The sequence below is a fragment of the Humulus lupulus genome, chromosome 2 (genome assembly GCF_963169125.1).
Source record: "Humulus lupulus chromosome 2, drHumLupu1.1, whole genome shotgun sequence".
NCBI classification, from domain to species: domain Eukaryota; kingdom Viridiplantae; phylum Streptophyta; class Magnoliopsida; order Rosales; family Cannabaceae; genus Humulus; species Humulus lupulus.
In genome coordinates, this window is record NC_084794.1 from 201321202 (window position 1) to 201344555 (window position 23354).

At 39.5% G+C, this 23354-nt stretch overlaps 2 protein-coding genes across 2 annotated transcripts; both read left to right on the forward strand.

The window, feature by feature from the left end:
• Positions 1 to 14274: 14274 nt before the first annotated feature.
• On the forward strand, positions 14275 to 18605 carry LOC133818879 (uncharacterized). Its single transcript, XM_062251982.1, has 6 exons — positions 14275 to 14293; positions 15324 to 15429; positions 15665 to 16525; positions 16665 to 16770; positions 17006 to 17211; positions 18068 to 18605. Exons 3-6 carry the CDS (start codon positions 15768 to 15770, stop codon positions 18336 to 18338), a joined length of 1341 nt encoding a protein of 446 aa, XP_062107966.1. The 5' UTR covers positions 14275 to 14293; positions 15324 to 15429; positions 15665 to 15767; the 3' UTR covers positions 18339 to 18605.
• A 1910-nt stretch (positions 18606 to 20515) lies between these two features.
• LOC133815077 (uncharacterized) lies at positions 20516 to 21682 on the forward strand. The gene has a single exon (XM_062247963.1). The coding sequence runs from the start codon at positions 20516 to 20518 to the stop codon at positions 21680 to 21682; it is 1167 nt and encodes a 388-aa protein (XP_062103947.1).
• The last annotated feature ends 1672 nt before the right edge of the window (positions 21683 to 23354 follow it).

Here is a 23354-nt window from a genome sequence, read left to right on the forward strand (position 1 = left end):
TTCAACAGGAGCCGCCTTCTGAGACTGGGGAGACTTCCGCTGCTGGCGAGCAGGAGACCGAAGGGGTGACTTCATCGGAGTGGCCTGGGGGGGTCTAGGACTTCTGGATTCTTTATTTACTTGTAATCTTTTACCATGATGTTTTTCCTCCTTGAGACAATTGGTTTCATTTCAATCTATTTTTATTATTATTGTTATTATTTATTTAACTAACTTCTAATGTTTTTGGACCTGGTTGTATCCAGGACGGTTAACTTTAAAAACTTAGTCCGCGTTTATTGTTATTGATGCCTCGTGCTTTTTAAGAAAAACATCGATTAACCAATTTGAATCAACTTCTAAGTTTTAGGGCCGGGTTGTACCCAGAACATTGATTTTAAAAACTCAGTTCGCGTTAATTTTTTATTGATACCTCGTGCCTTTTAAGAAAAAACATCGATTAACCAATTTGAATTAACTTCTAAGTTTTAGGACCTGGTTGTATCCAGGACATTGATTTTAAAAACTTAGTTCGTGTTAATTTTTTATTGATACCTCGTGCTTTTTAAGAAAAACATCGATTAACCAATTTGAATTAACTTTTTAGTTTCGGGACCTGGTTGTATCCAGGATATATATGCCCCCCAAGTAACCAGAAAGAGAACTTTCTTGGTTACTTGGAACATGCTCTTCTAACACTACACGCACACGGAAACATACAACGATATACGAGGGATGTACATCTCATTTCTTAATAAAACAAGGCGACTTTCATAATTAAGCCTTACAAAAGTGTGACTATTGATAATATTTCTGTAGGTGTGTAGTGTTCCATGTCCGTGGGACTGCTTCTCCATTAGGCTGAGCAAGTTTAAAGGTCCATTCCTTCACAACCTCTATTATCTGATAGGGTCCTTCCCAGTTTGGTCCCAACACTCCGTCCTTGGGATCCTTACCGGCTAAGAAGACTCTTCAGAGCACCAGGTCGCCTAAGTTAAAGATGTGTCTCTTGACCTTTGAGTTGAAATAACAAGTGATCTTTTGTTGATAATGCGTGAGCTGCAGCTGCGAAGCTTCTCGTTTTTCATCAATTAGGTCGAGGGACGCGCTGAGCAATTTGTCGTTCTGGTCTTGGTCCAACGCCCAGACTCTGTGCGAGGCTATCTTTGTTTCGACAGGAAGGACGACCTCGCTCCCGAAAGTTAGGGAGAAAGGAGTGTGACCCTTCGAAGTTCGGTGTGAGGTCCAGTACACCCACAGCACCTGGGGGAGATGTTTAGGCCAAACTCCCTTGGCTTCATCCAACCTCTTCTTAAGTCTCGCTTTTAGTGTCTTGTTCACAGCCTCGACCTGTCCATTAGCCTGGGGGTAGGCCACAGAGGAAAAGCTTTTAATTATGACGTGCCTCTCGCAGAATTCGGTGAAGAGGTCGCTATCGAACTGGGTTCCGTTATCCGACACGATCTTCTTTGGAAGCCTGAATCGGCAGACAATAATCTTAACCACAAAGTCAAGGATCCTCTTTGATGTAATCGTCGCCAGGGGCTCCGCTTCTGGCCATTTTGTGAAGTAGTCAATAGCCACCACCGCATAGCAAACTCCTCCTTTTCTCATGGGCAGGGCACCAACTAAATCAATTCCCCAGACCGTGAATGACCACGGGGACGAGATCATCTTTAGCTCAACTGGAGGGGCTCGGGCGACCGTGGCGAACCGCTGGCACTTGTCGCACTTTTGGACATAAGAAATCAAATCCTTCGACAAAGTGGGTCAATAATATCCTTGCCTTAATATCTTCAAGGCCATGTTTTTCCCCCGAGCGTGATCTCCACAAAATCCCTCATGCATCTCCAGCATAATAGTTTTCGCTTCGCTTGGCAGAACACATCGCAGAAGAGGTAAAGAAAGACCACGCTGGTATAACGTCCCGTCTACCATTGCATACCTCGGAGATTGGTAAAGTACCCTCCTTGCGTCGTTTCTCTCTTCAGGTAACTTTCCTGTTGTGAGGTACTCGACTATGGGAGTCATCCAAGTCGCCCTAGTGTCGATCATTTCGACCTCCCTCCCGGCTTCCTCTATGCTTGGCCTTTCCAAGAATTCCATCGGTACCAGGCCCAAGGTTTCGGCCTCCTCAGAGGTGGCGATCTTTGCTAAGCCGTCAGCATTGGCATTCTGCTCCCGAGGTATCTGTTCAACTAGGTTGTGCTCAAATGCGAACAACTCCTTCTTTACCTTGGCCAGGTAGGCCGCCATCTTGGTTCCCCGCGCTTGGTATTCTCCTGACACCTGGTTTACCACGAGCTAGGAATCGCTATAGCACTGGATGGAGCTGGCCTTCAACTCCTGGGCCACCCTTAGCCCAGCCAATAAAGTTTCGTATTCGGCCTCGTTGTTGGATACCTCGAATTCGAATCACGGAGTGGAAACGATGTCCCTCCGGGGATATCAAAATGATTCTAGCTTCGGATCCATTCTTGTTAGACGAGCCGTCCACAAAGACTTTCCACGAGGCTCGTACTGGTTCTTCCACTGGTTCCTCTTGGAATCCCGTGCACTCTGCTACAAAATCAGCCAGAGCTTGGCTTTTGATCGCAGTTCGCAGCACATGTAGTATCTCAAATGGGCTAAGCTCGATAGCCCACTTCAAAAGACGCCCCGATGCCTCAGGTTTCTGCAAAACTTGCCTTAAAGGTTGATCGGTTATGACGTGGATTGAATGGGACTGGAAATACGGCTTGAGCTTTCTGGAGGCCGTGATAAGGTAAAACGCCATTTTTTCCATCATCGGATATCTAGACTCGGCTCTTAGAAGCCTCTTGCTAATGTAGTAGACCAGCTTTTAAGATCGGTCCTCCTCACGAACCAGCACGGCGCTGGCTGCATCTTTTGTTATAGCTAGGTAAAGAAAAAGAGGCTCTCCTGCTGTGGGCTTAGATAACACGGGCGACTTAGCTAAATGTGCTTTTAGGTCGAGGAAGGCACACTTACACTCATCGGTCCACTCAAATTTTTTATTTCCCCGGAGCAGGTTATAGAATGGCAAACACTTATCGGTTGATTTGGAAATGAACCGATTAAGGGCTGCCACCCTTCCTGTTAGACTTTGGACATCTTTTCGTGACCGGGGTGATGGCATCTCAAGTAGCGACCTGATTTTATCGGGGTTCACCTCTATTCCTCTGGTGTTGACAATAAAACCCAAAAAATTTCCTGACGCAACCCCAAAGGTCACTTTTGGGGATTCAGCCTCATGTCGTACTGTCTTTAAATTTTAAAACATTCCTTCAGATTGGGGACATGGTTATCGGCAGTTTTCGACTTGACCAACATGTCGTCAACATACATTTCCATGTTTCTCCCGATCTGATTAATAAACATCCTGTTGACCAATCTCTGGTATGTAGCTCCTACATTTTTCAGCCCGAAGGGCATGACCTTGTAACAATAAACGTTAGTTAGGGTCATGAAGCTAGTGTGTTCCTAGTCCGCAGGGTTCATGGCGATCTGGTTATAGCCCAAGTATGCATCCATAAAAGACATGAGCTCGTGCCCCGCAATGACATCTACTAATTGATCAATCCTTAGCAAGGGGAAGCAATCTTTGGGGCAGGCTTTATTCAGATCGAAAAATTCGATGCAGGTCCGCCACTTCCCGTTGGGCTTCGGGACCAAAACAGGATTGGTGACCCAGATTGGGTATTTTTCCTCGCGAATAAAGCCGCACTTTAAAAGTCGAGCTACTTCCTCTTCTAGGGCCTCAGCTCGGGTCGTGCCCAGGTGCCTTTATTTCTGGGACTTCGCAGGCACATTCTTTTCCAAGTTGAGGGTGTGCATGATGACGCTTGGGATGATCCCTATCATGTCTTCATGAGACCAGGCGAACACATCTAGATTCTCTTGTAGGAATCTCAACAGCTCCGCCTTTTTCTCATTACACAGGTTTTTCCCAAGCTTTACCACCTTTGAGGGGTCTTTCAGATCGATGTTCAACTCTTCAAGTTCTTCGATGGCCTGGAGCTCGGATCTATCTTCACCTATCCTGGGGTCGATATCATCATTCAAGGTGATACCCTCCCCATGGGCTTCTTGAGGTTTTTCTATCTCAGGAATAAGTCCTACTTCCTGAGATTCCTCATTCCTGCTTTGAATGGTCATCGTTTGCTGCCCGGGTCATGATTTTCCCTTCATGAAAATGCTATAGCATTCCCTGGCAGTGAGCTGATCACCTCGGACTGTACATATCCCCGTAGAGGAGGGGAATTTGACTACGAGATGGTGGATAGAGGTTATGGCCTCAAATGCCATCAACGTAGGTCGGCCTAGAATAGCGTTGTAGGCGGTGGGACAATCGATAACCACGAATTCGAGGAGCTTAGAGACAGTTCGAGGCCCCTCTCCCAAGGTTATTATTAGCTTGATTGTTCCTATCGCTGCCGACCCTTCTCCGGAAAATCCATACAGCATCATGGAGGTGGCCTTCAGCTCGGTGACAGATAATCCCATTTTCTCCAGCGTAGATTGGAACAGTAGGTTCACCGAACTCCCATTATCGACTAGTATCCTCCTAACTCTCTGGTTGGCGAGTTGGGCAGTTATGACTAGAGGATCCTTATGGAAGAACTGGACGTGACTAGCGTCCTCCTCAGTAAAAATGATTGGTTACCTCTCCAATCGTTGCTGTTTGGGTAGATGCTGCTCCAGGACGAATTCCACTCCGTTATGAGCCTTCAACTCATTGACATATCTCTTCTGGGCACCTCTGCTCGTGCCGGCCAAATGGGGGCCTTCGGAGATTGTGGATATCTCTTCTCCTATTATAGGAGGAGGGGTATCCTGACTTATCCGGGGCCCGGCCTGATTTATCGGAGCTTCCGGAGCTGGCTGACTAGTAGGAACTCGGTTCCGCGCATACTGAGCCAAAGGTCCGGGTCTAATGAGTGTCTCGATCTCATCCTTCAAATGCCTACAATCGTCAGTGTTGTGGCCAATGTTGTTGTGGAATCGACAGAACTTGGAAGGGTCCCTCTTAGCCTTCTGGTGTTTCAAAGGCTCCGGCTTTTTCCAGGGGAGGCGGGCAGAGTTTGCTAGGAAAATGTGTTCCCTAGTGTTTGTGAGCTCGGTATAAGCCACGTAGACTGGCTTAAATTTTTCCATGGGCTTGTTCTTCTTCGAACCGTGCTAGCCGCCCTTGCTGCTCCCTTTTCTCTTACCTCCACCTCCTTGGTTATTTTGTGCAACGGTTTGAGTCGTTTTTACGACATCCGTTTCCACTCCAATGGGTTGATCCAGGGTTTGGCTAGTTCCCGCGACCGATGCTCGTGCCTCTTCCAAGTTTATCCATTCTTGGGCCTTGTTTAGGAATTCATCCATGATGCTGACACCTCTTCTCTGTATCTCTTTCGATAGCCCACCTCCAACGAGGATTCCAGTCCTCAAGGCCATAAGCTTGGAACTATCGTCTGCGTCCCTGGCTCGGGCCGCGACGTTTACGAACCTGCTCAGGTAAGCTTTCAAAGGTTCCCCGGGCTGTTGCTTCACGTTTGCCAGGGTGTCAGCTTTGACGCGGGCAGCTTGAGAAGCTTGGAACGCCCTCTTGAAGTCAGCAGAAAAATTCTTCCACGAGCTGATGGAATGCTTTTTACACTACTTGAACCACTGCCTAGCTGGCCCAGTCAAGGTGGAAGGGAATATCAAACACCTCAGCTCGGGGCCGATATTATGGGCCATCATCAGGGTGTTGAACATACCCAAATGATCCGATGGGACTCCATCTCCATCAAACTTTGACAGGTGGGGCATCCGAAAACCCGACGGGTACGTTGTGGCTGCTATGTTGGGGGCAAAAAACTTGAGCTCGTCCCCCGAGTCATACTCGTCTTTCTCCTTTTTTGACAAGATCTTCTTCATCAGCTCCTCCATCTGAGCTAAATGCTCTAGGGTTTGGTCCTTAATCCCTTGGTTGTTCTGCAGCTGTTCAACAGCTCCAGTTCCGTTGTACGCGTTAGGCGGGTTATTGTCCCTCCAAGCTTGAGCTTGGTTAGGTGGGACATTCCCACTGTCACATACTTCGGAAAGACCATCCCCTCGGTGAGCATGACTTCCATTTCTAGTCGGATCCCCCTTCTGCGAATTGAGGCGATCTCGAAGGTTGGCCCTCGAAGTGGCCCGAGGGCTCTGCGCTGAATTCAAGCGATTACGCAGGTCTCCACTGGATCTGCCACTTCGCTGGCTCCCGGTCTAGTAGCTCCCGTTGGAAAAGATTGGAGCCCACTGCTGAGGGTGAGGATCCGGGACCTCCTCGCGTGCTCGGTTGCGATGGGAAGGACCGGCGGGAGGAGGATTTCTTCTGCTGCTCCCGTGTGTCAGAATGTCTCGAACTGGACGGGGAGGAGATGGGTATCTTATCGGCGATGGGGGATGCCTAACTGGTGACGCAATCCTAGTCCTGTCCGGGCTGATCAAATTAGCTCACGACCGTTGTACTCTACCATCTCCAGCATCCTGCGCTCGGTGGTCGGACCGCTGCACGGGAAGGCTGGCCGGAGCAGGCTGTCTTCGCAAGCCTTCCCTGGATCTCCTCCGCGAGCTGCCACGAGCCTTTCTGGGAGCGTTCGACAGTGGAATTAAGCTACGAGTCGAGGTTCAGACTGACCGACTAAATTGCTGATTGGCCCTGGGAAACTCCTCAAACATAGTTTCTTGGTTGTGGTGTGATGCGGGTGCAGAACTCGGGGTTGAGGTTCTGAATGATCGACTGGGTCTGGGCCGATTATCCATGTGGGACTTGTGAGTCCCACTTTGCCTCTTTCCTACGTTAACGTCGGTTGTAAGAGGGGGTAGCCGGGCCAAGACTTCTTCGATTTGCTTACTTGCTCTGGATAGCTGACTCCTCAATTGTATGTTCTCCATCTCTATCACTGTCAGGAAACCCAGGTTCAGATTTGGCGGTCGGGGCGCCAAACTCTCGTGTCGTCTTGGCCCATCGGCTACTTTCCCGATCGCTGCTGGATCTCGGGGTTTTGTTCATCGGATATGGCAGCATGGTGGGCCTCCTGCCCATCATGTTGATTCGCCTCGTTACCATGTCTCGAACGAGTAACCACCATGATCAGGTTTTTGCGATAGCACCAATCTAAATCCTCTCAATGAAAGCACCAAACTGTTGACGCAGTTCTTCGCCAACAGGTAATTATACGAATAAGTAGAATGGATTGGTCCTAATTGGTGAACCGTAATATGAAAATAGCTAAATTATAGACTTGAGAAATTAATATCATGGGAAGGTGATCACTCCTTTCTTTTTGGGTGGTTCGAAGGTTAAAATCTCTCTAGTCCACCAGTTGATACTATTGACATCTCTTGGCTATCTCTTACAGAGTATTTCTTTACAAAAACATGCCAACCCCTTGCACTGCCCAGGATCTTGGTATTTATAGGAAGAGGATACTCGGGTTGGCAATGGGGTCATCCCGTGATCTCTTTACCCTTCACGTCATCTGTGTGACACTGATGATTAATTCCTATTAACCTTACAGTGAAGTGTGGTCTAATCAATAGGTAAGGAGGGATAATGGGCCGCATGGCCCAAATTAGGCGTGGGATGACTGAACACGCACGTTTATACTGTACGTTCGAGAATTTGGGAATGGAATAGACACGTGATGTTTGATATATGCACGTTTATATTGCGTGATTGACTTTACAAGGATTCGGGTGTCAGATCTCTGCCGCATCACGAGCTCAACGTAGCGCCAGCTCGTGACATCCATACTGCTGACCCGCTGCCCTCGAGTAGCAGTTAAACCCTCTAATCAGCTCGGGCTGGACAAATGGAAGCCCGTAACAACAGCTCCGGGTGGACAATTTACACGTGGCGGATTGGATTAGGCCCTTTTCCAGCTCGCCAATAGTGCGCGGATGTTTAGGGCGTACAAAAATAAAGTTGGTTTAAAGAAATTAAGTCATAAAGACTTAAAACCGGTGTGATATTTTACCAAGTTTTCAAAGAATAAAACTAAGTAATTTATATGCAATTGGTTTCGCAAAACAAATCATATAAACATATAGGACAATCCTAATAATCATGTTTCTACCAATGAGATGTATGATAATGACTGTGTGAGTTTTTTATGTATAGCACAAAATGCATAAATATATTATCAATCACATGAAAATAATTATTTAACTAAATAAACAATAAATGTTGAACCAAGTGCTTTTGGGTATTTCTAATTTTACAAACTCTTTATAAAATTCAAATAAAACCGCATTGATCGCCATCGGGCTTCTTTACTTTACTTTCGGTAGGGTATGTGTCGTTGGTCCAGAATAACAATAAGAAAACAATTTTCTAATTATCTTGATTAATTAAAACAAAACTTTTAAATAATCATTATTTTATTTTCCTTTTTAATTAAAGCAACTTTTAATTAAAAACTGAAATAATTTTGATTAAAATCTGTTATTTAGAAAAATAAATTTTTAAATAATATATTCAAAAAAGTTCATTAGGATAACAAATTTATCTCATTATTTAAGTATCAAATTTCTAATAAATAGGATATTTAACATTTTAAAATTTAAAAAAATAACAGATTAATTTCATAAAAATAAAAATAAATTATGGACCAGTAAGACGGGGACACGTGGCACCAAAAGGTGCTGTCGGGGCCCACTTGTACGGACCCGTCCGTACGACATCCCCGACAGCGGCTCAGAGGGTGGCCTCGGAGGAACGGTGGCTGAATTCTGAATCCCGAGCTTCATTTTGACTTAGTGTGATCGGAATTACAATTTTATGGTGTCAAAAACCAAATAAAATTACATAAATCCTATGTCCCTTTATGGATTACACAATGATCTAATCATAAACAAATCCTAACCCAAAAACACCATACAATTAACGATTCAACATTCTCATGCATTCAATCATATTAAGCCATCCATTCATTCATCAAAAATAAATAAATGCATAAATTAAACCCACACATATTCAATATATATCTGTGAAGATGGCTCTGGTACCATTTGTTGGTTTTTATAGATCAAATCAGAGATTATACGCAGTGGAACAACAATCAAAATTGTTAATTTAACCCCACAAGATTTCTAGATCTACTTCTTCACATACATATATATATTGAATCAAAGATACGAATAGAAAATTACCTCAAGTCCTTCCTTGCTGCTATCTTTTTGTATGGCAAAAATCCTTGAGATCTCACACCAAGATCTTCCAAAATGTTCTCAGCACACAAAGAACGAGTGTGGGCTCGCTATACAAAATAATTGGCAAAATCTATTTATTAGATGTTTTCAACACATGAGATCTGATAAAGTTTGGACCTAAGTTTGTGAAGAACAGTGACCTATGCAATCACTATTCTATTTCTCTCAAGGAGATTTCACGATATATTTTCTATCACTGAAAAGTATCGTTCTAAAAAACTGATCTCCTATATTTAATATATCCAATATATTAAAAATAAAATATTAGTTATTTTAAACAATTTGAAAATAACTAATCAATTATCAGATTTTGTTTAAATAATAATATTTTAATCATATTACAATATCTCATTATTTATTTAATATTTAAATAACTAAAATTGTGGAACTAAGAAACTGCCATGAACTTCTTATGTGTGTAGCATAGTAACTGTGCACTGTTCTACACGTGTACCACATGCCAAGGAAGGCATGTGATTTTTCCCAATTTTTATTATTATTTAAATACCAAAATCCCAAAAATAAATTAATCCAAAATTAATTATATTTTTGTTAAATCAAATAATTAATTAATTCTCAATTAGTTAATTACACATAATTATACAATAATTATGTTTGGTGCATAGAAAAATATTTTACTTATCAAATAAGTCATTTTGCCAATTTTTGTATTTATCTTTGTCAGTGTTTGTTTGAGCCATTTCAGAGACCATGGGCCTATAACATTAAGCTCTAATAAACTGAAGCTAAATAATTAAACTCTTTAATTATAATAGTTAATTTATTAATTATGATATTTCTCCACTATAAATTCAGAATTGAACTCTTTATGTTATAGATATACTTTTACATAAATCTTATTTTAAGCTGTCCAATGATATAACCATCTTACAATAGTTCAACCCTCTAATTAATTAGTTCATAAATTAGAATGGAAGAATTACCATTTTACATTTCTAATTTTCTTCTTATTCCTTAAATACCATTAATTCACTAGTGAATAATTAATCTATAATCTAATTATAGATTTGAACTCAAAATCATTCTGTTCCAGAATTAACCCTTAAGGGAACTAATATACGATCCGTTAGGAAAGATTAGATTCCATATTGTTGATACATGTTCCCAACCATCCATGATATTAAATCTCCAAAACAAAAGTCATTAGCCTCATTCTTTGAAGAGACCTTAACGAATGAATCAAAAGATTTAATAAACATGAACATGAGTTCATGAACACTCAGGATTTAGGTTGATCTATAAATTATCATCAGTTATGATATGAATTACAAGTCTTTATTATTAAATGGTTTTTGGATAAAGACTTTTATTCATATCGGTCCATGTCATATATAATCATATTATATAAAGCACCTTTACCGAGATGTCTTACCACATCAATAATCTGAATCTAGATTATTTGTATCAACATGATACTCAGCAAACCGTATTTACAACCCCAATTAAAGAATTCCATAACTTCAATTTGTTGTTGTTGACTATTTTTATTCATTCATGTGATCTTAATTCTCTCGTACTAATAGAAGATCACATCCTCAATAATGAATATGGAAATTTTCTGATATTTACAAAATTATTCAAACAATAATTTAATAATCTAAATATAACAATAATAGACCACTGTATTTATTTATTCATCGAAATAATAAATGTCTTTTACATGCTTTTAAGACATACTCCTAACAGCTGATTTGTTGAATGGTTATTTTAAGTTATATTCTCTGTTATCGTACATTCTGTTTTCTTGTTGAGCCTCGTCTCACGGGTGCTTTGTGGTGCAGGTAAGGGAAAGGGAAAGGGAAAGCTTGACCAGCCATGAGTTGGAGAGCTTCGATGGCAGCGTGTACATATGCGGCTGCTCGACTATCACGGCCAGGGTTATCTCAGAGGAACTAGGGTTATAGCCCTATTTTGCTGCTTAGGCCGGCTGATGTAACTTTTGTTATGTGTTTACCCTTTTAAACAATTGTGTTGTAATATTTTGGGATCCCATGTTGTATAACACTTTTGAAATAAAAGTCAATGGTTCTTTGACCAAAATTTTTAAGTTACACAATTTAAGCCAAATGACCTAATTAGCAGGTCTAACACAATTTTAAGTACACATTGTAACGGTCCTGGATTAGGAGGGCGTTACAGATGGGATTTAGTTAGAAACTCGTAGACATAGTTATGGATTTTATAAGTTTAACCTATGGTTTAGAAATATTAATTTTAACATAGGGTTTGATTAATATAGCTGGTCCTATAAATATTGTTTATTATAACCTAAGGTTTAGATAGAATAATTAAGAATGTGACACTTGTCACATGTATGATTATTAAGGATTTAAGCATTTTGGATGAATAAATTAATAAAGGATAGATCTAGAAGGTCTAGAACCTTCCCTCATCTGTTAGGATCACGTTTTATTCAATCAAAGTGGTTTAAACAAATTCAAGTGTTCTGAAAGTGTTCAAAAACATGTTTAAAATATCAGTGTATGCCGATATATCGCAGCTATAAGGGCAGATATATCACCTATGATTGATACGGAAAACATGTCGACTTCGCACGAACGAAACCACGGACCCTCGGGATTATGGTGTAGGCGATATATCGACTCCAGTAGCCCTTTTTTAATCTTCGTGGAATCCGAAACTAGAAACAACCCTCAACAACTTTGACGTGTTCCTGAACGTTTTTGACCGAGTTCTGGGCATCTGTTGAGCGAAAAATGTATTTTTAATAATTTATTTATTCATTTTAAAAGGAGTTAGTTTCACTCGTTGAACTCTATAAACATGACCCTTCACTCAGCCATTCTCTTCATCATTCAAGCACATTTCAGAGCCTTCAAGTTGCTAAGTTCGTTCTAGAGAGAAACACTAGGGTTTTGGGGTTAAAAACTTTCAAGTCCAAGCTTTTCTAAACACTTGGGAAGTAAGCTTGTGTGTGATCTCGGTGTTTGATGTATAGATCGAAGCTCTAAGCTATCTAAGGTACCATTAATCTCTAGGTTTATTCCATTTCCATTCTTCTTATTCTTTCCTTTTATTTCAAAAACCTAACTTGTTGTAATGACTTTTGGTTAGGTGTTCAAACTTAAGGTTTTGGGTAAGTCTTTATTCCAATAATGGTTTAGATCTTTTTTTCAACTTCTTTTCTCTAGAGGACTTATGGTTTCTTTATGTTTGGTTTTAGGAGTTTCCAATCCCGCTCTTGTCTCCAATATTCCAGTATTTTGTAAGGAAAATTAGGTAGTTTAGTTTATGATCTAGTTTATGTTTAGTTTACGATTAGGAAAATTAATAAAGGAAAATTAGGTAATTTAGTTTATGATCTAACATTTCAGGTACAATAAAGGGGTAAGTGTGTCTGGATCTAAGGTGTCCAATGATGTATGACAGACTTATGTACGGTAGGCTCGGTTGCCAAAATTTTATGACGGACCTAAGTTGATGTCCGGTGTATGACAGACTATTGTCCAGGGCTTAATTGCCACCCCTGTATAAACACATATCTTTTTATTATATTTGACTTGTTATTATGACCTATAGTTATGATTATGATCTATGACCTATAGTTACGATTATGACTTATGACCTATGATTTATGATTATGACTTAGCCTATGATATGACCTATGATTTTGTGATGTGATATGATTAGTATAAATAAGTTTTTGTTATGACTCTTGTGTAATTTAGGATATGTTGATTAAATGATTATATGACTAACTCTTGTTTGTATTTTCCTTACTGGGCTTAGAAGCTCACCCCTTATGATGTTTGTTATTTCAAGCAATTGAAGATAGAAAGATCGGTGGCGAGTGGGACCTAGGAGCTTCGTGATGTACTCGTGGGGACCATTTGGCCAAGGAAGATTAAGCGAGCCTATTTATTTATTTTTATTAAAGAATGGTTTCTTTTAAAGTTTTATTTAAATGTTGCTCATTTTAATATGTTAAAGACAATTATTTTATTTTTGTAAAACCATGGATCCATATATGTATTTTCAAGATTTTATTCAATAAAAAGAGCAATATTTATGATTATGATCCGTGTTCTCGATAATTTATGAGAAATTAAGGCATTACAACTAATATATATACCACTATATTACAGTTATACACTCCTAACTAAATAAAAGAATGATAGAAAATGAGAATTTATATAATCAACAATATAAAATGATCATTTTTTTACCATTTTTAAAATAAGTACATTAATTTCTTTATGCTATTATTTTGAGTTATTTAATATAATTTCTCAATATACTAAATTGGATGTAGATCATTAATCACCGAATCACTATAAATTTCATTTCTTATTTATTACTGCATTAAATATTCTCTTACGTCTGTGCACTATTAATTTTATAAATTAAGGGGGGACGAAAATCCAAACCAACAATTTTATTTTATTATAATTTTTAAATGTTATTTTATTAATTTTAAAATTATTTAAATATCAGCAAAACAAATATTTAAATATAAATTAATATTCGTTAATATATCATTTTTTTAATCATTAAAACAAAACTGATCAGAAAATTTTAAAATTCAAAAAGATGTAAAATGTTTTTTTTTTTTTAAATGGTTACGCAAAGATGTAAACTAAATGTTGAATATCCTTAAAAGAAAAATAAACGTTGAATAATTGAGGTTGGTCCCATTAATGCAGAGCAGAGCAGGCGACTGAATTGGGTGAAAATCCTCATCCTGTAGCACCACCAAACAAATTCCTATTAATAAATTTGACCTCTCTTTCTCGCCACTTTCCCTCATCCCAAACAATAATAAATACCCAATCCTCTCACCGTCTCCTCAGACCTGGTAAGTTATTTTTTTTTTCTTTGGTTCATCCTTTCACACTCACCCACCCACCGCCAACCCGCCAAATTCAAATTAAAAGCCTCCTTACCATTTTTTTTAATAAAAATATCTGAAATCCAGGAAAAATAGAAAAGGCTTAAGGAGAAAATTGTCATTGTGTGACACGATTTTCTTTCTCAGCTGTCGCTTTACGGCGTCAGTGGCTATGGTTTTCCTCCAAGGGTTCGTTAATGTCGCCTAACCGTAGTCCGTACCTGCATTTCCAATTTTACCCTTCTATTTTCTTTTTCGTGTTTTTATTCATTCATTTTTAATATTATTCTGATGTCACTACATACTCACCTTCGAATTTTCTTAGAGCATATGCAACCCAACTGCATTACGGCATTTATATGCCGTATAATGGTATTTCAGTCTCCAACCCAACTGCAATCTCTCCTCTATTTAGCCGTGGATGAACAGTGCCACGGCATATATGCCGTGCACTGTTCACACGGCATATATATATATATATATATTTTTTTTTTATAAAGATAAATATATTTATATCTTATATATATATTTATATATATAAACATATGAGTATTATTTGAGTCTATATTTTATGTTGGGTTTTTTAAATTATAAATACACATATAATTTAATTTTTTAAATAAAATTTCAAATATTTCATAATTAATTTTTTATATAATTTATTTTAATTTGTGTGAAAATTCTTACTCTACACTATAAGAAAATAAAATTAACATTGAAATTGACTAAATATACAAAAGATAATTAATAATGATATTTTTATTTAATTAATTAAATAAATAAACTATAAAATAATATAATAATAAAAATAATATTCTATTTTATTAAAAAATAATATAATAATAAATAATATATTTTTTGGTGTAACTTTTGGTGTTGTGGTTGGAATGGAAAAAAAATATAGTGCTAAGATTCTTTAATTTTGGTGTTGGTGCAACACCATAATAGGATAATAGGTTGGAGATGCCCTTAGGAGAAAACCGTCATTTCAGATAGACTCCTGATTATCTGGAAACATCAACGTTGACAACATCTCATATTGTTTTCTTAAACTTTGTTACACGTTTAAAAATGTTTTGCAATGCATACGTGTCGTTCTCCAATTGGGTTGTCGTTTCCTTGTACTAGTTGAATCTGAGTCAAAACATATTTAAATTTTGTGGCAAATTTTTGCATTTTAATTTTAAATTTGTTCGCTATTATATATTCCATTCCCAATCCTAATCAAATTACTCTTGCACAGAAACGCGTATTGGGATCCTTTTAAGGAACGTTTTATGAGTTTAGTCGGGCTGTCAGAGAAGATTTGACAGCCCGACTTCATTGAACGAAAAGTTCCTAGAATCGAGGTAAGAATATATATATATATGGGAATATACTTATCTTTTGTGCTCATATTCTTGCGTCCATTCTCTTCTACTTCGTGAATAATCAATCTATTTTTTGACACTCTCATATAATTCGATATAAAGTTAAACACCCATATCGTATATTTGTTACATTGTTAAAGGGTTATCGCCAAAATCCCCAACCGTTTTGATAAAGTGTTTCTCATTCTCGGTTTTTGGCTTTCTGGGTATTCAGGTTTTCGGTTGTTTTTGGCTTTGGCTAGAGCGTGTTCGTTGTTTTATTGGGGTTCGGTTGATATTGTTTTGAGAGTCTTGGGGGCTTGGTGCAGTTTTTGAATATGGGTTCCTTGTCTGGAATCCTCCAAAGACCTCTGGTTGCCGCTACTGCCGTTGCCGTTGCTTCTGTTTCGAATGAGTTTTCCGATAAGTTACCGTCTCAATCTCATAAATCCCCAGGAACGTGCTCTTCTTCCCCGGATTTATTGAATTCTTCAATCCATGATTCATTACAAGAACCAAAGTCTTCGTGGGCTTCGCATATTTCAGTTTCTAAGCTCGCAAACTTATCGTTTGTCACCAGAATACGAGTGCCCGTACCAAGTGTTAATTTTCCCATTCCTCATTCGGGCTGTAACTTTGTTCCTAAATCGTTAAGTTCTTCAATTGCTTGTTCCCCTGTTCTCCTTGATTTGTTTCAATCAGCTAAGTTGGTCAAAGCACCAGAGCCAGTTACACATCTACATGGTTTATCTCCTCCTGCGGATGTTATGTACAGATGGCATTTGCCTGAGCCGACCGCTATAGATGTTTCAGGTGGTTCTGAGTGTTCATCAGCCAAGTCTAGGACAGTTGTAGTTTTGCTAGGATGGTTGGGAGCAAAGCAGAAGCATCTTAAGAGATATGCAGAATGGTATACCTCAAGGGGCTTTCATGTCATCACCTTCACGTTTCCAATGTCTGAGATTCTTAGTTATCAAGTTGGAGGAAAAGCCGAGAAGCACATAAACTTGCTTGTGGACCATTTGGCTGAATGGTTAGAAGAGGAGCATGGAAAGAACCTGGTTTTTCATACTTTCAGTAACACTGGATGGCTAACGTGAGTGCATTTAGTCTTTTATTTCTCATTAGACTCTCGGAACAATATGCCACTATATCTTGTTGGAGCCATCTTTAAATTTCATCTCCTTTTAAAGTTCTTGATTTGATTTGTGTAAGTTTATTCAAATTGTTAACAGGTATGGGGCTATCCTCGAGGGGTTTCAGAAGCAGGATCCTTCCTTAATGGGAAGGATTAGAGGCTGCATTGTGGATTCTGCACCTGTTGCAGCACCTGACCCACAGGTAATGAAAACATCTGGTGTATGAGATGTATATTTACTATGACATACTAATGAAAGATATGCCTTCAACAAAAGATGGCTTTGCGTTAGTAACCACTGAGATTCTATTTTGTGGTCAGGAAGACTTTTGTTAGAATTGGACAGCGATTCTCTTGTTTAGTGTATATCTTAATGATGCATAGTTTTCTAGTTCATTGTGTTCTGATTATATTTTGTGTATTCTTAATTATATGAAGGTATGGGCTTCAGGTTTCTCTGCTGCATTTTTAAAGAAGACTAGTGTGACAACAAAAGGAGCCATAAGCTTGAATGCGTCGGGAACTGGAGTTTTGGTTGACACCAAGGAAGCTGTGGAACCAAAACCAGCAGTAACTGAAGCAGCTTTGATGTTGGTTTTGGAGAAGTTTTTTGATGTGGTTTTGAACCTTCCAGCGGTGAACAGGTAATTTATCACAAAAATCACTACCAATGATTCGTTAATTATTATCATCTGCCTGTTTAATTGAAGTGTATGTGTTCTCTTTGATTAAGAAATGAATTTCAAGTTACAATATTGGGAGATAAATTTGATGAAACATGGAGTTGTGAACTTGAGTATAATATAGAGCCTAAGTTCATACATACATTACCTGTATATTTGCTTGCTTTGGACATCATAATATTTGTCCAGGCATATCAGTGCATTAAACTCACATAGTTTGGTTGTGCGCTTTTGTAACTCTATCCAAGTGTGTCTGCTGAAATTCACTTAACAATTTAACCACCTTTTCATGAATTTTCAGTATCAAACATTATGTCAATCATTAAGGGGATGGTTTTGTTTCGATATGGTTATTATATTAAAAGTTTAAAACTTAGTTTTAAATTATTACTTCATTGAAAAATAAAATAATCCCTTTTCCTGCCAATATTTCACTACTTAAGTATCATTTTTTTCCTTTATTATATAATATAAAACTAAGTTATATTATATATTATCGAGCATATTGCTGCGGTTTGTCAAAAATGTACCATGTATTAGTATTCCATAAAGCATTTGATAGAAGAGAGAATTGACACAAAACAGAGTAGTTTAGAAAGGAGCTTTTTCAATTGATAGATTAGAAAAGAAGTTGACATAAATAGTAAAATGTTTATGAATCCCTTTTTTTTATTGCGCAAGATATAACAATGCTGTCTTTTTATAAATTGCTTCTGTACCCTTTCGATTCAATATCAATTCTTTGCCATAGTGCTTCACTTTTGACTTGTACACGGTCATGGATTCTAATATGAATATGATTATTGTGATATTACAGGAGACTTTCTGATGTGTTGGGTTTATTGTCTACACAACAACCAAGCTGTCCGCAACTATATATTTATAGCTCTGCAGACAGAGTCATCCCAGCAGGGTCTGTCGAATCATTTATTGAGAAGCAAAGGAGGGCCGGGCGTGAGGTGAGGGCCTGCAATTTTGTGTCTACGCCTCATGTTGATCATTTCAGAAACGACCCAAAACTTTATACTTCTCAGCTAACCCAATTTTTGGAGGACTGTGTGCTTACTAGTTGCAAAAAGTCGCATTAGTTTAAACTCAAACCAAATTCTTTTTCTCTGTGAACTATACAAAAAAAGAGAAGAAAAAAAATTCATTAATTCATTGCTATAGATTTGGTGGAATGCAGCATGAGGATATTCCTATTGTGTGCTCTGTTCACATGCTGCAAACATATTCAAAGGGGGGTTATAATTATACAGCTCATGCAATGTTGAGCTTTGATTTATATTTTGGCATATAGTTGAACTTTTGACCTTTGGTTTATTACTGAAGTCATAATTTTGCTATTTTGGCTATCTAGTTTTTTTCTACTTCATTTTCTGTTATAGTTGATGCAATAATTCTCATTTTCATGCAATTGTAAAGAGTGAAGGTATATATGACATAATGGTTCCAATCATCCAAATACCATGTGCTCATGTGAAGTGACTCTGTCCTTGCTCTATATCAATTTCATCTGTAGGCATGAAACTAAAAGACATTATGTGAAAACACCCAAATGGCACACCGTGAACTAAGAGCATTATTATCAACTAGAAAAAAAAAGTGGTGACGAGTTATTATTTATAGCTGAACACTCGTATGATCAGTTACATGTGGAGCCACTTTCCTTCAAAGTTAAGATGTAGAATTATTGCTCATCGATTTTATCCGCTGAAACCCACCAATAATTGGGCATACTGAAAGACTTCGTTAAGAGCTTAGATTATCTAAAGGGATATTTTTAAAAATATGTTATTTTAATAGCTAATATATGTTCTTTTATAAAGTCTTGTCTTTTGACATGGTAGATATTCTCTCTGTCTTTGTATAATTTCTTAAGTTTCTGTATCAAACTATCATCTTATCAATGGAAGACAATGAAGCCCGTAATAGTGAAATAAGCCTGGAGGATCAATACATGAACATCTCACTGGAAAATGAAGAGGAGGAGGATCTAATATATGATCAAGGAGTGGAAGATTTATCTGAAGTCGATGCTAGATGGTGCTTGGTTGGTCGCTTTCTCACAGACAGATGTTTTGACTTTCAGGCGATGCAACACAAAATGGCGTCGTTGTGGAGACCGGGACGGGGGGTATACGTTAAGGAGCTTGAGCAGAACCGGTATCTTTTTCAGTTCTACCATGAGGTAGATATATCACGTGTGATGGAAGGCAGTCCATGGACTTTCGATCGGGTCCCGTTGGTTTTTGAGTGTCTAAAAGTAGGAGAGAATCCACGGGCTGTGGTTTTGAACAGGTTACACTTTTGGGTGCAACTTTTGGGTGCAACTTCATGGCATGACTCCGGGGTTTATGTCGGAACGCGTGGTACGGGATATTGGTAATCGTATTGGAGATTTCATGGAATCCGACTTAAACAATTTTAATGGCGTTTGGCGTGATTATATGCGCATTCGGGTTTTGATAAATGTGGATCTCCCTTTGAAGCGGAAAATGAATATCAAGAACCAAAATGGGCAGATTTGCTGTGTACAGTTTAAGTATGAAGATTTGACTATGTTCTGCTTCATCTGCGGCATACTTGGTCATTTTGAACATTTTTGTGAAAAAATCTTCGATACTCCTCAGCATCTTCTCGTCAAACCGTATGGTCTGGGCATGAAGGCTGCACCTCGACATCAGAACCATACTATTGGCTCACGGTGGCTACGGCAAGGAGCAGTTTACAGTGGTGGAGAGCAACCAAATTCAGGTCCTCCAAGTGTCAACAGGACCATGCAAGACAGCATGTTTTTGGCGAAAAATCAGGAACCACTATATGACCCTCCCTACAATATAGGCGAAGCTAATGGGGTTGAAGGAGCAGTTATGGGACCGACAAGTCATTTGATTTCGGCCAGCCCACGATATAACCATAATGGAAAGTCAACTGCTAATGTAAGTGATGAGGCTCCACGTGTGACTTATCCAAATACCCTTCTTGTTATGGAGGCCAAAAGGAAGCGCGTGGAACAATTGGGAAGGGGGAATATCGGGCATGGAATTATAGGCCCAAGGAATGATTCAACTGGGCTTGTTTTGGAGGAAGATGTTGTAATGGGCTCCCACATCAATGAAAGCCTGGGATTAGGCCCAAGTCACTTTGAGAACAACAATTATGAATTTATCAATTCAGAGGCTACTAGAGTGAGTTCGGGAGAAGCAAGTGGTCCAAAAAACGTATTTGGGGCGGGTTCTGTTTCACAGACCCGCCAAGCATTATGAATGTATTGAGCTGGAATTGTCGTGGGCTTGGGAACCCAGGGACCTTTCAATTCCTTAAGGAGCTTGTTGCTCAAAAGAAACCCAATTTTCTTTTTTTGTGTGAAACAAAATGTCAAAAACAAAGGCTGGAATGGGTTGGTCATCAGTTGGGCTTTGAAGGGATAATTTGTGTGGAGGCCCAAGGCAGAAGTGGGGGGCTCGGCTTACTCTGGAAACATGCCGAAGAGGGGTTTCTATTGGGTTATTCAAGCAACCACATAGACCTGGAAGTGATTAAGGAGGGTGAACCACATTGGCGTCTCACTGGATTTTATGGAGAATCCAGAAGAAATTTTCGTCGCACCTCATGGACTCTTCTCCATTCACTGGCGGCATCGTCCCAGCTTCCTTGGTGTGTCATTGGTGACTTCAATAATATTGCAGCTCATGAAGACAAAAGAGGGGGTAGTTTGTATTCTCAGTGGTTGATTGATGGCTTCCAAGCGGCTATGAACCATGGTGATCTTACTGACCTTGATCTGGTGGGATACCCATTTACATGGGAAAGGGGGAGAGGAACTGAGTATTGGACTGAAATTAGGCTGGATAGAGCAATCGTCAACTCCAGGTGGAATGGACTATTTCCGAATTCGAAGCTCTCTAATTTGGAAACCTCTCCTTCGGATCATAATCCTATTTTTCTGGAACCAATTGTCGTGCAGAACCATTTCACTCATCGTCATTTCCGCTTCGAAAATGCTTGGCTCAAAGAGCCACTTTGCTACCAATTGGTTCGGGATTGCTGGGACAGTCAAGAAGGGAAATCTTTTGAAGAAAAATTGCATTTTTGTGCTGAGAAATTGAATACGTGGGGAAGGGAGCTAACTGGTAATTTCCGACGACGACTTCGACTTTGTAAACAAGAGCTGGAGTATTTAAAAAGGCAGCGAGACTCTGCTTCCATTCAAAGGTATGATGAAGTAAAGAGGAAGCTTTTTGACATTCTTGACCAGAGGGAAGTGTTTTGGAAACAAAGAGCCAAACAATTTTGGCTTAAAGAGGGGGACCAAAATAGTAAATATTTCCACAAGGCAGCTAGCACTAGAAGACGGAATAATACAATCCAGAAGCTAAAAATGAGGCAGGGGAGTTTGTTGATTGGGAAAATGGACTTCAATCAGTGATGATTGAATATTTTAATAGCTTATTTTCGACTTCAGGGGCTCAATACACCGAGATATTGGAGTGTGTTCAGCATCGCATCCCCAACGCAGTCAATGAAGAATTACTCAAACCAGTCAATGAAGAGGAAGTGAAGAAAGCGGTTTTCCAAATGCATCCAGACAAGAGCCCGGGACCTGACGGAATGACACCTGCTTTCTACCAAAAGTGTTGGACTATCGTTGGCAGTGATGTTGTAAGTGAAGTGCGCAAGTTCTTTGCAAGGGGCGAGTTTGAGGAGAATTGTTGTATGGCCAATGTTGTTTTGATCCCAAAGAAAAAGAACCCCGAGACTATGGCGGATCTTAGACCTATCTCTCTTTGTAATGTTATGTACAAGGTCATCACCAAAGTTCTCACTAACCGGATGAAACCAATTATGGACGGAATAGTGGCGGAGAATCAAAGCGCTTTCATCCCAGGTCGTTTAATATCTGACAACGTCATGATTTCCTTTGAGATACTGCATTATCTCAAACGGAAGAGACAAGGCAAGGAAGGCTATGTGGCATTGAAACTTGACATGAGCAAGGCTTATGATCGCATTGAGTGGGATTTTTTGAATGCTATGCTTCTGAAGATGGGTTTTCACAGAGACTGGGTTCATCTACTATCTAAATGCGTCACCTCTGCCCGATACAAAATCACTCATGGGGGGAGAGAAATGGGGCCGATTGTCCCTTCACGCGGTATTCGGCAAGGGGATCCTTTGTCCCCTTATTTATTTATTTTGTGTGCTGAGGGTCTGTCTTCACTGATAAGGAAATATGAAAGGAATGGCTGGCTCCATGGGTGCAAAGTTGCAAATGGTGCACCACGTGTCTCTCATATGCTGTTCGCAGACAACAGCTATCTCTATTGTAAGGCTACGGTTGACGAAGCGTCCAAAATACAAGAGCTACTTAACAAGTTTGAAGAAGCTTCAGGGCAGAAGGTTAACCTTGGTAAATCCTCTATCTTTTTTAGCAATAATACTGATGATGCTATGCGTAACAATTTATGTACTCAGCTACAAATGAGGATGGCAGACGGCAATAGTTTGTATCTTGGGCTACCTAGTACGCTAGGGAGAAATAAAACGGCAGTTTTTGGTTATTTAAAGGACAGGATTCGTAAGAGAATGCAAGGGTGGGACAAAAAATATTTATCTAGAGCTGGGAAGGAGATATTGGTTAAGACAGTGGCTCAGGCGCTCCCTAGTTATGCAATGAGTGTCTTCTTATTACCTGCTGAGATAAGTAGAGACATGGAACAACAAATGGCAAGATTTTGGTGGAAGTCTTCTGGGTCACAAGGTCGTGGGATTCATTGGATGTCTTGGGATAAACTAGGGCGTCACAAGAGTGTGGGCGGAATGGGATTCAGGAGCTTACGAGATTTTAACCATGCCCTTTTGGGAAAACAAGGCTGGCGTCTCCTAACAAGACCACATTCCTTAGCAGCTAAAGTCTTCCAGGCAAGATATTATCCGACAGGCACATTTCTATCTGCTCAACTGGGGAATAATCCAAGCTTTGTTTGGCGAAGTATATGGGAATCTCAGGACATGGTTCGTAATGGCACTAGATGGTGTGTGGGCAACAGTTTAAGGATAGATGTGTTGAACAGCCCCTGGCTACCAGACAATGACAATCC

Excerpts from the sequence above, each read along its gene's own strand:
- LOC133818879 (XM_062251982.1), top strand. The coding sequence starts at position 15,768 with ATGGGTTCCTTGTCTGGAATCCTCCAAAGACCTCTGGTTGCCGCTACT. Across the intron at positions 16,526-16,664 it reads AGTAACACTGGATGGCTAAC|GTATGGGGCTATCCTCGAGG; the intron begins GTGAGTGCATTT and ends AATTGTTAACAG. Across the intron at positions 17,212-18,067 it reads AACCTTCCAGCGGTGAACAG|GAGACTTTCTGATGTGTTGG; the intron begins GTAATTTATCAC and ends GTGATATTACAG.
- LOC133815077 (XM_062247963.1), top strand. The coding sequence starts at position 20,516 with ATGAATGTATTGAGCTGGAATTGTCGTGGGCTTGGGAACCCAGGGACC.